A 12,927-nucleotide genomic window follows, 5' to 3' on the forward strand; every position below is an offset into this window, starting at 1 on the left:
GCTGCCATTTTGATGTGCCCAACGCCGCCTCGTGATGTCTGCACTGCAACAGCCCTCGGACAACGATGCCTTGGCATTGTTGGCCCTCAAAAACCAATCAGCTCCCGTGAGTCCTGCGAGAAGAAAATGGAGCCCAGAACCAAAGGGTGTTGCAATTGCTAGATTAGAAAGCAGAGACTTTGAATATTTGATGCGAAAATCGCGTATCTCGGTCGGTCGGAACAGCAGTAAAGGAGACGTAGATGTAAACATGGGTCACTCAAGTTTCATTTCCAGAGTTCACTTAGAGATAATGTATGACGAACCAAACTTTTTCCTGAAGTGTGGAGGAAAAAACGGCATATTTACTGACGGCGTGTTTCAAAGGAAAGGGGCACCACCTTTACAGCTGCCAAGGACGTGAGTGTGGTTAACTATGTAAAGAGTTACGGATTTTCCCTAAGGAGGCCCCTTATTAGTTTATTGCTAAATTTTCTCTGTTTTACCAGTTTGAGGTGTTGACTATCAGTCGTCATGTAGTACGGGTTATTTTGTGCTTCGCTTTATACATTGTGGGCTCTGTGTCATTGATTTAATTGCTTTCGATTAAATAGTTAGTAACCATGTGCTTGTCTGCAAATTCATGGCCTCCGCAATGTACAATGTAAACAAAATGGCTGCTCATCTTTGTTTATGTTTTGATATTCAGAATTTAGGGCACGAAAAATACAGTGTCCTGGAACAAAGAGGGAAAAAATGGATTGCAGTATTGAACTTGTGGTTTAAGTCTATAAATAAACATTTTATTTTATAGTTTATTGTTGGCAGTATTTTTTTGTTTACATGTAGATAGGTAAACACAGAAATGAGCTCAAGTCCCTTGTTTTGGTTGCATTATAGTTATGTTGTCATCTTTAAAATTATTGAGAGCAGTGATAAATTGGCTTTGCCATGTCTGTCTCAGTTTAAGTAATGGCACTGTCATCAGGTCATCGATAAATCTATCAAAAACTTAGGTGGAAATGGGGGGGGGGGGGGGCATGATCAGTCCCTTTTCTTCAATACAAAAAGAAGGCATTATTACCTTTTTTTTTAAAGAAGTCCAAGGTTAACTCTCTCAAATGGATGATTTACCTTGCATCTTACTTCCTTCAACAAATGAATTCTTATTTTCAATTTTTAAAAGCAATTATAAAACACCGTATAGAATATAAGCTCTATAACTAATTATAAACACCATTCTCTTTGACTAAAACAATTAGATATACAAAGCCACTTTATGTGCTAATAGCTATTTGTTACTGTTTGAAGTCTATCGGTCTTTCTCCAAGACTGTCCCCTGCGACAATATTATAAACACTAAGAATTTTAATTGACATTCACGCTTCAACTGTATGCAGAGATAGTGTATTGATACTTTGCAGATAAATTAATTTGTTGAATTAGGTTTTAAAAAATCAAAAGGTCAAGGACTTTGTACTTAAAAAACATAACTGAGGAGGTGTAACAGGTATTGTCGCTTACGATTGGAGAATTAGGTAGAAATGGAATTAATTACCTTATTGACTCTGAGACAATCAGAATCAGATATAGAAAGGTCAAAATTATCAGTAGCTTGTATTTACGTATTGTAATTTACACCGTATTAAATAATTTTTTTTTTGTTTCACTACTAAAAGGAGATAGTGTTAAGTGGTTGGAGGAAGATGATGTTTGGATCAAAGGTTAAGGCCTGAGATTTTTCACACCGCCTACTCATTTTTCATGGCAGACTTTAGAATGATACAAATTGTCAATCGTTAAAGAGCAACATGGTTATAAGTTTGATTGACAAGTTTGTTTGATCAAAACTGTGCCTGTTGCAAGCCTGTTTCAAAAGAATTTCACTGTAAGAAATTTATTCATTTTATTTGCTCTGCAATTCTGTCAAAAGCTGAAGATGGATTTTAGAGAGAGAGAAAATTAACAATGAAAAAATAATTATGGAAAGTATAATGAATAAAAAAAAACTACAAAGAATATGACCTTTTGACAGCTGTATTTTACACTTGATTTAGTAATTTGCATGTTGCACTGTTTAAGCACTGAAATCACTGACTTACTTCACTTAATTCAAACTGAAGCTGCTCCAGCCATTTGATTCCACTGTTTCTGGTACCAAAACGTGACACAACATGCAAATTAGCAAGCATAAAATGTTATTTAATTTCCCTGCAGAAAATCTACTGAGTCTTACAGGTTTGGTACTTTGAATTGCAACACACAAGATCAGGAAAGTGGCAACATAAGCTGGTCGCAGGGAATGTTCTGATGACCTTCTGCTGCATATGTCAGAATACGAAGGGGAAAGGGGGGGGGGGTTAAAGTCAGAGGAATCTTGGATTAGCAAACATTATGAGAACATTGTAGACTCCATTTTAGAACTACTAGGGCCTTGAAGTAATGGCAATGCTCATGGTCAAATATGACTTGGGAGGTAGAGATGGGTTGGAGAAAATAATAATACCGTAAAAATTGGAGTTCATTCTACTTGTATAAATTTCAGATTATCAAAGCTATCATTAAGAAATATAATTATGTTTATGGTAATTTTTTATGTTTATTATATATGAAATAATGACACATTAATAATTTTATTCATCCCATTGTAGATGTACCTTGAGGTTCCCCAGTACAGGCATTAAGATTGTGTTCCAGTCTCTGGTGGAAGACACTACACCTGCAACCACAATCCCACCACCATTGTTGATTGAAACCCCACCCAAGAAAAAGATTTCTCCACTCCTCAAAATAAATATCCCAGAACGAGTGGAACGTACATTTGACAGTCCTTGTCCTTCACCCACTGGAACTATTAGGTAAAAAAAAAATCTTTTCATTGACAATGTAATAATATAATGACTGGGATGTTAAATTTATTGATCAAAGGCTTAAGCATTCCAAAAAGAAACACTTCCTTCCTTTAGTTTTCAAAATTGCATATAGCATAGAAAATACAATATGTTTACCTGTAAGCTTGGCATTTCATTAAAGATTTCATTTTAATAAAAAAGATGCATGGGTGAATTCGTTTATTAAAGTGTCCATGGTGAGCGGTCAACACTGGAAATAATATTACCTTGATCAATTTCTGCTTTACAGTGCTGCCAATTCTTGTCCAACTAGTCCTCGAGGGGGTACAAGCCACCGTCCTTCTCTGTTACCAAATATCCAGATAGCTGCTATGAATGCTGCTGCCAATCCTCGGGAGGAGAGCCCAGTTGCCACTCCACAGAGTACAGATATGAGCATTGGGGACAGTCCTAAGGATGATTCAAAGCCGCCTTTCTCTTATGCCCAGTTAATTGTTCAGGCCATTACATCTGCTCATGACAAACAGTTAACACTTAGTGGCATATATGCATACATCACAAAGAATTACCCATACTACAGGACAGCAGACAAAGGTTGGCAGGTAAGCACAGCAGCGAGCTCCTTTAGTTAAACTGTCAAAGTGTTTTTCTTGAGGTGATTTCTGGACTGATTTCTGGACTTGTCTAACCATGATTATGAAATTCTTGTAGAATTCAATACGTCACAATCTCTCTCTGAACCGCTATTTTGTGAAAGTTCCCCGCTCTCAGGATGAGCCAGGCAAGGGTTCATTTTGGAGGATAGACCCAGCATCTGAGGCAAAGTTAACATCACAGGCATTCAGGAAACGGCGACAGAGGGGAGTGCCCTGCTTTAGAACTCCGTTTGGAGGATTATCCACAAGGTACGACAGTTAAATTCTTGATTGCAAATATGTTAAACACATAAGTGCAACATTCATATTCATGTTGTTTAAACTGAAAGTATTTTGCTGATCTTATTACAGTGAACTATTTTTCTTGTTCTTGCCTTGGAGTATGAACCAAGGTAATTCCATATTTGTATTCATGCGATCATAAATTAACAGATCAGCACCAGCCTCCCCAAGTCACACAGCTGGTACATTTACACCTGACAGCTTATCAAGAGAAAGTAGTCCAATTCCTGAGGGTTTTGAGGGTGATGTTCACAGTCAGCCCACTGTGATGACCCACCCCCAGATTTTAACAACTCAGCAGGCGGCAGACTTGTACAGAATCAGTCAGTCAGCCCCGGGGTCACCAGCAGGTACAGTCAGCTAAAATCTCATTTTCATGCAACTGAAAGGTTCTTAAAATTCTTCACTAGAGGTCATTTTAGACTGAACTTCCTTTTGTCATTGCAGCTAATTAAATCTTTCAGTAATATGAAATTCAGACAAACCAGAATGGAAATTTCATAAAGCATTCTTAGACAAAAATATGAGAATTGTCAAATACATGTATTTAAAGCATTTTAAAGTAAGCAAAATGGAAAATATCTCAAGCGGGAGGGGAAAGGGGGGGGGTGTAGGCATCCGCTGGACCCTCTCCTTACAATTTTTAGCTCACCTCGACGAAGTCGAGATGAGCTTATGCTATACCCCCGGCGTTGGCGTCGGCGTCGGCGTTAGCGTCGGCGTCCCGGTTAAAGTTTTAGGAGCAAGTCCCATTCCCAAGTAACTATAAGCCCTACCTTGACCAAACTTGCATGGATGATGCATCTAGGGATGGACACTACCACACTTGCTTCGGATGCTGGATATGACCTAGATTTTCCAGATGATTGACCAGGTTAAAGTTTTTGGAGCAGGTCCATTCCCAAGGAATTATAAGCCCTACCTGGACCAAACTTGCATGGATGATGCATCTAGGGATGGACACTACAACACTTGCTTCGGATGCTGGATCTGACCTAGATTTTCCACATGAGTGACCAGGTTAAAGTTTTTTGAGCAGGTCAATTCCCAAGTAACTATAAGCCCTACCTGGACCAAACTTGCATGGATGATGCATCTAGGGATGGACACTACCACACTTGCTTCGGATGCTGGATCTGACCTAGATTTTCCAGATGAGTGACCAGGTTAAAGTTTTTGGAGCAGGTCCATTCCCAAGTAACTATAAGCCTTACCTGGACCAAACTTGCATGGATGATGCATCTAGGGATGGACACTACCACACTTGCTTCTGATGCTGGATCTGACCTAGATTTTCCAGATGAGTGACCAGGTTAAAGTTTTTGGAGCAGGTCCATTCCCAAGGAATTATAAGCCCTACCTGGACCAAACTTGCATGGTTGATGCATCTAGGGATGGACACTACAACACTTGCTTCGGATGCTGGATCTGACCTAGATTTTCCAGATGAGTGACCAGGTTAAAGTTTTTGGAGCAGGTCAATTCCCAAGTAACTATAAGCCCTACCTGGACCAAACTTGCATGGATGATGCATCTAGGGATGGACACTACCACACTTGCTTCGGATGCTGGATATGACCTAGATTTTCCAGATGAGTGACCAGGTTAAAGTTTTTGGAGCAGGTCCATTCCCAAGTAACTATAAGCCTTACCTGGACCAAACTTGCATGGATGATGCAGATTGGGATGGACAATACCACACTTGCTTCGGATGCTGGATCTGACCTAGATTTTCCAGATGAGTGACCAGGTTAAAGTTTTTGGAGCAGGTCCATTCCCAAGTAATTATAAGCCCTACCTGGATCAAACTTGCATGGAGGATGCATTTAGGAATGGACACTACCACACTTGCTTTGGATGCTGGATATGACTTAGATTTTCCAGATGGGCCACTAGGTTAAAGTTTTTGGAGCAGGTCCATTCCCAAGTAACTATTAGCCCTACCTTGACCAATCTTGCATGGATGATGCATCTAGGGATGAACACTACCACACTTGCTTCGGATGCTGGATCTGACCTAGATTTTCCAGATGAGTGACCAGGTTAAAGTTTTTGGAGCAGGTCCATTCCCAAGTAATTATAAGCCCTACCTGAATCAAACTTGCATGGAGGATGCATATAGGGATGGACACTACCACACTTGCTTTGGATGCTGGATCTGACCTAGATTTTCCAGATGGGTCACTAGGTTAAAGTTTTTGGAGCAGGTCCATTCCCAAGAAACTATTAGCCCTACCTTGACCAAACTTGCATGGATGATGCATCTGGGGATGGACACTACCACACTTGCTTCAGATGCTGGATCTGACCTAGATTTTCCAGATGAGTGACTAGGTTAAAGTTTTTGGAGCAGGTACCCAATTATAAGCCCTACCTGGACCAAACCTGCATGGATGATGCATCAAAGGAAGGACTCTACCATACTTGCTTCAGATGCTGGATCTGACCTACATTTTCCAGATGAGTGACTAGATTAAAGGTTTGGGAGCAGGTCTATTCCCAAGTGATTATTTAAGCCTTACCTTGACCAAACTTTCGTGGATAATGCATCTAGGGATGGACGCTACCACACTTGCTTGGGATGCTGGATCTGACCTAGATTTTCCAGATGAGTGACCAGGTTAAAGTTTTTGGAACAGGTCCATTCCCAAGTAACTAAAAGCCCTACCTGGACCAAATTTGCATGGATGATACATCTAGGGATAGACACTACCATATTTACTTCAGATGCTGGATCTGACCTAGATTTTCCAGATGATTGATCAGGTTAAAGTTTTTTTGGAGCAGGTCCATTCCCAAGTAAATATAAGCCCTACCTGGACCAAACTTGCATGGATGATGCATCTAGGGATGTACACTAACTAACCTGCTTTGGATTCTGGATCTGACCTAGATTTTCCACATGAGTGAATTTTAGCCATATTTTAACCAAATTAGCATGAATGATGATGTATCTAGAGATGGACAGTTCCAGACTTACTTTGGATTCTGAATCTAATATTGATGGATATTAATCTTGGAATGTACACTAACTAGGAAAAAAATATGATGTGAGATTTACCTTACTTATAGATAACATTCGTCGAGGTGAGCTTAGTAATCTTTGATTACCTATGTTTTATTCCATGATATTGGCAGCTCTGTATTCTGTGTATCAATTTATATAAAAAAATAAAAAAAATTGTGAAATCCTTCAAAAAAGCACTCTCCTACGATTTTAGTTGGATTTCAATAAAACGTAATATGTAAGTAGATTTCACTAAGATACAAAATTCTGTACATCGGTTTGTAATTTCTATGAATGGCATTACCATTGTTACTAAAAATAGAATTTTTAGTTAAATTCTTTCAAAAAGCTACTCCTCCTGTAGATTTAGTTTGATTTGAATAAAACTTTATACACAAGTAGACCACACTATAAAGATACATAATTCTTTTCATCATTTCTTATTTTAATGAATGGTGTTGCCATGGCTACTGAAATTAGAAATTTGTATGAATATTTTCAAAATGCTTCTCCTTACAATTTTGGTCTGATTAAAAAAAAAACTTGGAAAAAATAGACTAAACCAAGATTTATTGTTGTTACCATAGTTTCAAGTCCAAGTACTACTTTTTTCTTCCTTTATTATGAGTACAAACCAGTAGAGCTAAAGTCTCGTTAGACAACTTCTGGTAATTAGATTCTTTTCTTAGATGATGAGTGAATGAGATAATCAAAGATTTAATTTTGAATATGATTGGGTGGTCCTTATGCAATGTAAAATCAACTTTAATTTGAATGGAGATGTAGTTTAAGTATCAATAGGCCAGTATTCAACTTAAAGAGGAGTTGAGCTGTAAGGGTGATGATAAGAATTCTACCATGTTTCTTATGTACATTATATACAAGGTTGGTTTTGATGCTTATCGATCATATTTAACTGTTCAACAGGATCTCGTGTGTTATCTCCTGTCACTGTGACGGCCACTTCCTCTCTGAATCCTACTGCCACATCGGCTATCCATCAGCTGCCTACAGTCATCACCAAGCCAAAAGTCATTGTATCTAATCCCACACAGGTGGTGCTAAACGGCCCATCTGCAGTTCCCTCCCTTACTAATGGATCACACATGGAGATCAAAAAGGAAATCAATCCTCAGTTACAAGGTATTTTTATTAATTTTCTTTTATTGTAAATGAAAAATCTTGTAAATCTTTGATTGTGTGATACTTGAGAAATTTGTGAGTAATCAGTGATATGTCCTAATTTTTCAGAAAAAATTCAAGCTGTAGTGTCAGCAGGAGGTCTAAAGCCAGTGACACTTGTTAGAAATCTCACTAGTGGACAAGGCATGAACATGGGCATCGTACAGCAACCTGGCCAGCCCCTCACCGTGATGTCATCAGGTGCCCAGGCAGCGACCATCCTTAGTCAGCCTGTTACATCACAAGCAGGGGGAATCACTCTGTTTCCCCAGTCAGCTGTGCAGCTTGTCAGTACAACTGGTTCACATGTCCCACAGCAACAGTTGCTGGTAAACTTTCTACTATTAACTCTTGGCTTAAGGCTTATGGTTTGAGCATCTTAAATACAAATTACTGTTATCCTTATGATTTCCGTTTCTCTCCATTAAAATTATGAAATAGCAATATTTTCATTTCTATCCGTCTTCAGTTTTCAGTATTAAAGGTAATCAAATTTTTACATAGTAATGTATAGGAAAATATTTAAAAACCTTTTTTAAGAATAGCAAGGATATACATGAATATGTATGGTTACATTCTCCGGTTGTGTAGATTCAAGTTTGTTCAAATCATGACCCCCAGAGGGTAGGATGGGTCCGTAATGGGCAATCAAAGTTTAACAGAGGAATACCAGGGTATATAGGAAAAATCTTATAAAATGTTTGTCTCAAGAACAGCAAAGCCATGATTAGTCATATTATTTAAATGGATGTAGTTTCAAGTTTGTTTAAATCATGACTCCCAAGGGTAAAGTATGGTCACAATATGTGATCAAAGTTTTACGTAACAATATGTGAGGGGAATCTGCTGATAAAGAACAGCAGGGCCATAGTGACTTAGGTGAGCATTGTTGCCTATGGCCTTTTGTTTGAGGTTGGCAGCTCTGTATTTGGCAATTCAGAACCCAACAAGTGCATTTTTTTGTTGCCCATGAATTATGATTTTTCATGCTTATTAAATATAAGAATGCTGCTGTGCACAATATTATGAATATATGCAAAATTTGGCATTGATTTTTCAGTAGAATATGTAACAGGATTAAAAATTATATATATGGTTTGTTTGTATGGTTTATTGTTTTATAGGTGACTACAATATCTGGAGTTCCTGTGACTCTGACGTCCAAACGTCCGGCTGAAGAATATGTGGAAAATAATGGTCATGCTTCTGAGCACACGGAAACCAAACAGATGAAGCTAGAGGTCAAAGAGGAAGCAGCAGAATAAAGTGGAGTAGTAGAGTTTTATCAGATCTAATGAGACCTGTTAGGTTTTGTTTACCCATAATTTTTGTCATTTTAGAACGGATTTTAAAATTGTGACATTGACATGTTTGAAATCCTAAAGAATGAAATAACAGAAAAGATAAACTGGCACAGTTTATGACTTTCTTTGTGTGGGTGTATATAATATTATTCAGTTTCAGCACTTGAAATTCAAGTGATTTACCCTAACACATAAACTTGCTGTGGAATGGAGGTGGTTTTAGTTCCTCTTGAGATCTGGAGGGAACCAGTTGTGTACAGAACCAGCCATAGTGCTCATTTTTGTGATTATTTCATAGCCAACATTGCAGATAAGGCAGCTCCGTGGCAACCCATCACTTTCTACAGACAGGAAATCTCTGACAGCAATCAACCTGAAGTAACAAAGTCTAAGTGCTGTTCTGTCCTTCTCTCGATTCTGCATTGTGTGAATTGTGTGCAATATGTCCACAACAGAATTCAGAATTAAAAGTATCCAATATTTACTGTACCAGGCTTTAACAGATTGTTGTGTAGATAATGGTGGTATTAGATGTTATAATGAAATAGCAGTGATTCTATTGTTAATTGTCCAAATTTCTACTTTGTTATTGCTTTGTGCATTAAGTGTAAATTTTATTGTCTTTTTTGTTCTTGTTTTATTGTCATTAAATGTTAGGATGAAATTTTTAAAATCATAGTTCTAAAGATTTTTTTTTTAATTTGAATTTCCTTCTTTTTTTTTCAAACCCTCCTGAAAGAACAAATGAAACTGGTAAAATTGCATGATCCTCTGCAAATGAAGGTTTGCTTGATCTGTTTGCTGTGATGAAAAAACAAATCTAAAAAGGGAGAATAAGTTTTGTGATAGAACTTAACAAATATTTCAAGAAAATTAATATATATTATAACCGAATAAAAAAAATTCCATTAATGATTCCTAGCATCATGGTAATGTAATTACTTTTGAGATGACAAGGTTGTGGCGTCAGAAAAACTCACGAAGGAACAAATGTTTTTTTCTTCCAGTAAGACAGTTAAAATTGCACATATACATGTATATGGGACTGATAATATCCTCATCATTGTTTTGCAAGAGATGTAATGTGTATCAATACAGACATATTGGTTTAAATTTCTGTAATTTTAATGGTAGTTCAACATGTCCAAATGGCAGACCTTATGGGATCATTCATCTCTCTCTATGTACATGATTTCATTTTGTATGTCATCAATCATGTTGTATAAACAGCAGATTTCTGCTGAGAATATCGTCAGTATGTGAATAAACATACTGTTTTAATCCAACAAGTGTTTTTGTTTTTGTTTCTTTTTTCACAACATTTTACCTACAGATGATATTGGTAACAGTTCTGGGTGATAAATTGTTTTCATTTCAATCAACAATTTATTTAATGAGTGATTAATCTGATCAGGGTTATTGATTTTTTTTTTGGTTCACCAGTTTTGTTGAACCTGAAAGTGTCTATTATTCAGGATTTGTGTTATTTTCCACAAAATTTTGAAATGCTACTTTTATTTTCCACCTTATTGACATGTACATTGATATTGAAGTTTTGTTCTAATCACAATAGAATGTAAAAACAAACCAAACTTCTTAAGATGACCACTCTGTAACTTTAAGCATACTATATGCTGATATAGGATGTTTCACAGGAACAAAAATTACGGATGTTTTGTTTGAAAAAGAATGTTATAAGTTATTGACCTGTTGTAATGCACACATAAATGCATGGTTATAATTGTTGGAGTATTGGTAAAATGAGGCAAAGTCTAACAGATTAGCATCTTGTTTGATGTAAGTAAATGAATGCACTAGTCAGATGGGTTTTCTTTAGTTCAACAGAGAGAGGGAGAAATGCCCATGAGCTTATCAGAAAGTCTCTAACATCCATCTACCAGTGTTGTCAGTAAACTTTTAACATTTTCATCTTTTCCAGTATCACTGGACCATTTTCAACCCAAACTTGTTGACCTGGATTCATGATTGTACAAATGTAGGTCACACCTTACCAGACTTCATGCTTACTTGATAAATCTAGGTTTAAGGTTTTCAATTCATGGCTCATATGACAAGGGTGGAACTACAACAGGGGGTCAATGTTTAGAAAAGAGCTAAAGTCTTCTTCGCAGGGACGACAGAGACATTGTTATACAAAGAACTGTAGAATCAGGGTTATTTTCATTTATTGCTTTAATAGTGTATCAAAATAGTACAAGGAATTATTTAGGAAAATTTAATTAAAAAAAATCATTTTCACAACAGAGCAGGTCCATACTCTTTAGTCATATTGATATACATGTATATATATATAGATATAGATATAATGAAAATAATTAAATTGAAAACACGAAGAAATCAACACAGTAAAGCATTAGCGCTTTCATTAACAATCTTCAGATGCTTTACAAATAAGTTTACTAACTGTCGCATAGTAACGTATATTGTGACGTCATAATAAGCGGAACGTTATAAAGTCACTGTGACGTTATACTCCCAGGTGTTATTACGGGAAAATCAAACAATGGTATTAAGGTCAAGATCTAGTAAATGACTTTAGACTGTCTTTTTGGTGCTAGATCCATTATGATGTCATAATTGTTTTAAGCTTAATTTTTCCTGTACTTTATGGCTGTAAAAGAATTGTGTAGCAAATGAAGGATTTTCAATGATTAATTTGAAATCATGTCAAAAGTAACCCCGATATATCTATATTCAATTTAATATCATTTTAAAATAGAGGTTAAGAAGAAATGAAAAACTGTTTTCTGAGAAACTGTAGGCAATATTGATACATTTCATTTTATCTGAGATGGAAAAAAACTAAATTTATACCCGACTTTCTTCGTTTTTCATTAAAAATTACAGTTTAAAATATGTTTTTTCGTCTAGTTTATCAAAAAATTATGTCCCGAAACACCCTATTTTTGCAAGCCATATTTGTAAAGGATCATTAAAAGTCGATCATTAACTCGTTTCTCAAATTTGAAAAATTTGTAGGCATCTTTCATTTATTAGAGATCTTGACCTTAAGCTTTGGTTTTAAGGTAGTAATAAAGTGTTTTTTTCTTTTCTTTGGATTTGGTTTCCAAACAGCGTCTTATAAAAGGGAAACACAGTAAATTGTCTCTTCCCGCATACATCTAAATGATAAATATAGATATATATATATATATATATATATATATAAGCATTCCCATGTAATGTAGATTCAAATTTGTTCAAAGCATGGCCTTAGGGACACCTTTAGTCCACAAAGCTTATGCAGCAATGAGTAGACATCCAAAAGAATAAAGACAATTAACAATTGTAAAGTTGACATTTAGACTTTAAATAGGTGAATGCAACAATTTGTGAAAAGGGGGTGGGGTCTATCACACAATCCTTTAGGCAGTTTGCAACCCCCATTCCACCCCATCCCTTTTTGCGTGTGTATGTAACATCTTTAGGGAGACCTGGAGACAGGTAAAACAAAATTCTGAACTCTTGTTATTCTCATAATTGTGTTGTCTTTGTTTGCAAAAAAATGGGGGTTCTTGCTTTATATACAAAAGATCCCTAAAGAACTAAAGCCAGAATGTACCAAAATCCGCCTTGTCACCAGTCTGGTGACACCAGAACAGATAAAACTTTCTAAAACAATTCTCTTAAATTAGTAGATTATA

General features: G+C 36.5%; 1 protein-coding gene across 1 annotated transcript; it reads left to right on the top strand.

The window, feature by feature from the left end:
* On the top strand, nucleotides 1–10,551 carry LOC133199532 (forkhead box protein K2-like). The gene is made up of 8 exons (XM_061335343.1): nucleotides 1–399; nucleotides 2,631–2,837; nucleotides 3,121–3,433; nucleotides 3,543–3,736; nucleotides 3,920–4,119; nucleotides 7,704–7,919; nucleotides 8,028–8,287; nucleotides 9,083–10,551. The coding sequence occupies exons 1-8, from the start codon at nucleotides 35–37 to the stop codon at nucleotides 9,221–9,223; spliced, it is 1,896 nt and encodes a 631-aa protein (XP_061191327.1). The 5' UTR covers nucleotides 1–34; the 3' UTR covers nucleotides 9,224–10,551.
* The last annotated feature ends 2,376 nt before the right edge of the window (nucleotides 10,552–12,927 follow it).

The sequence above is a fragment of the Saccostrea echinata genome, unplaced genomic scaffold (assembly GCF_033153115.1).
Source record: "Saccostrea echinata isolate AGI-Se365-2 ecotype Australia unplaced genomic scaffold, CSIRO_AGI_Sech_v1 ptg000034l, whole genome shotgun sequence".
Taxonomy (NCBI): Eukaryota; Metazoa; Mollusca; class Bivalvia; order Ostreida; family Ostreidae; genus Saccostrea; species Saccostrea echinata.

Coding starts and splice junctions, on each gene's coding strand:
- LOC133199532 (XM_061335343.1), top strand. CDS start 35: ATGTCTGCACTGCAACAGCCCTCGGACAACGATGCCTTGGCATTGTTG. Junction 7,920..8,027: donor AATCAATCCTCAGTTACAAG/GTATTTTTATTA, acceptor CTAATTTTTCAG/AAAAAATTCAAGCTGTAGTG. Junction 8,288..9,082: donor TCCCACAGCAACAGTTGCTG/GTAAACTTTCTA, acceptor ATTGTTTTATAG/GTGACTACAATATCTGGAGT.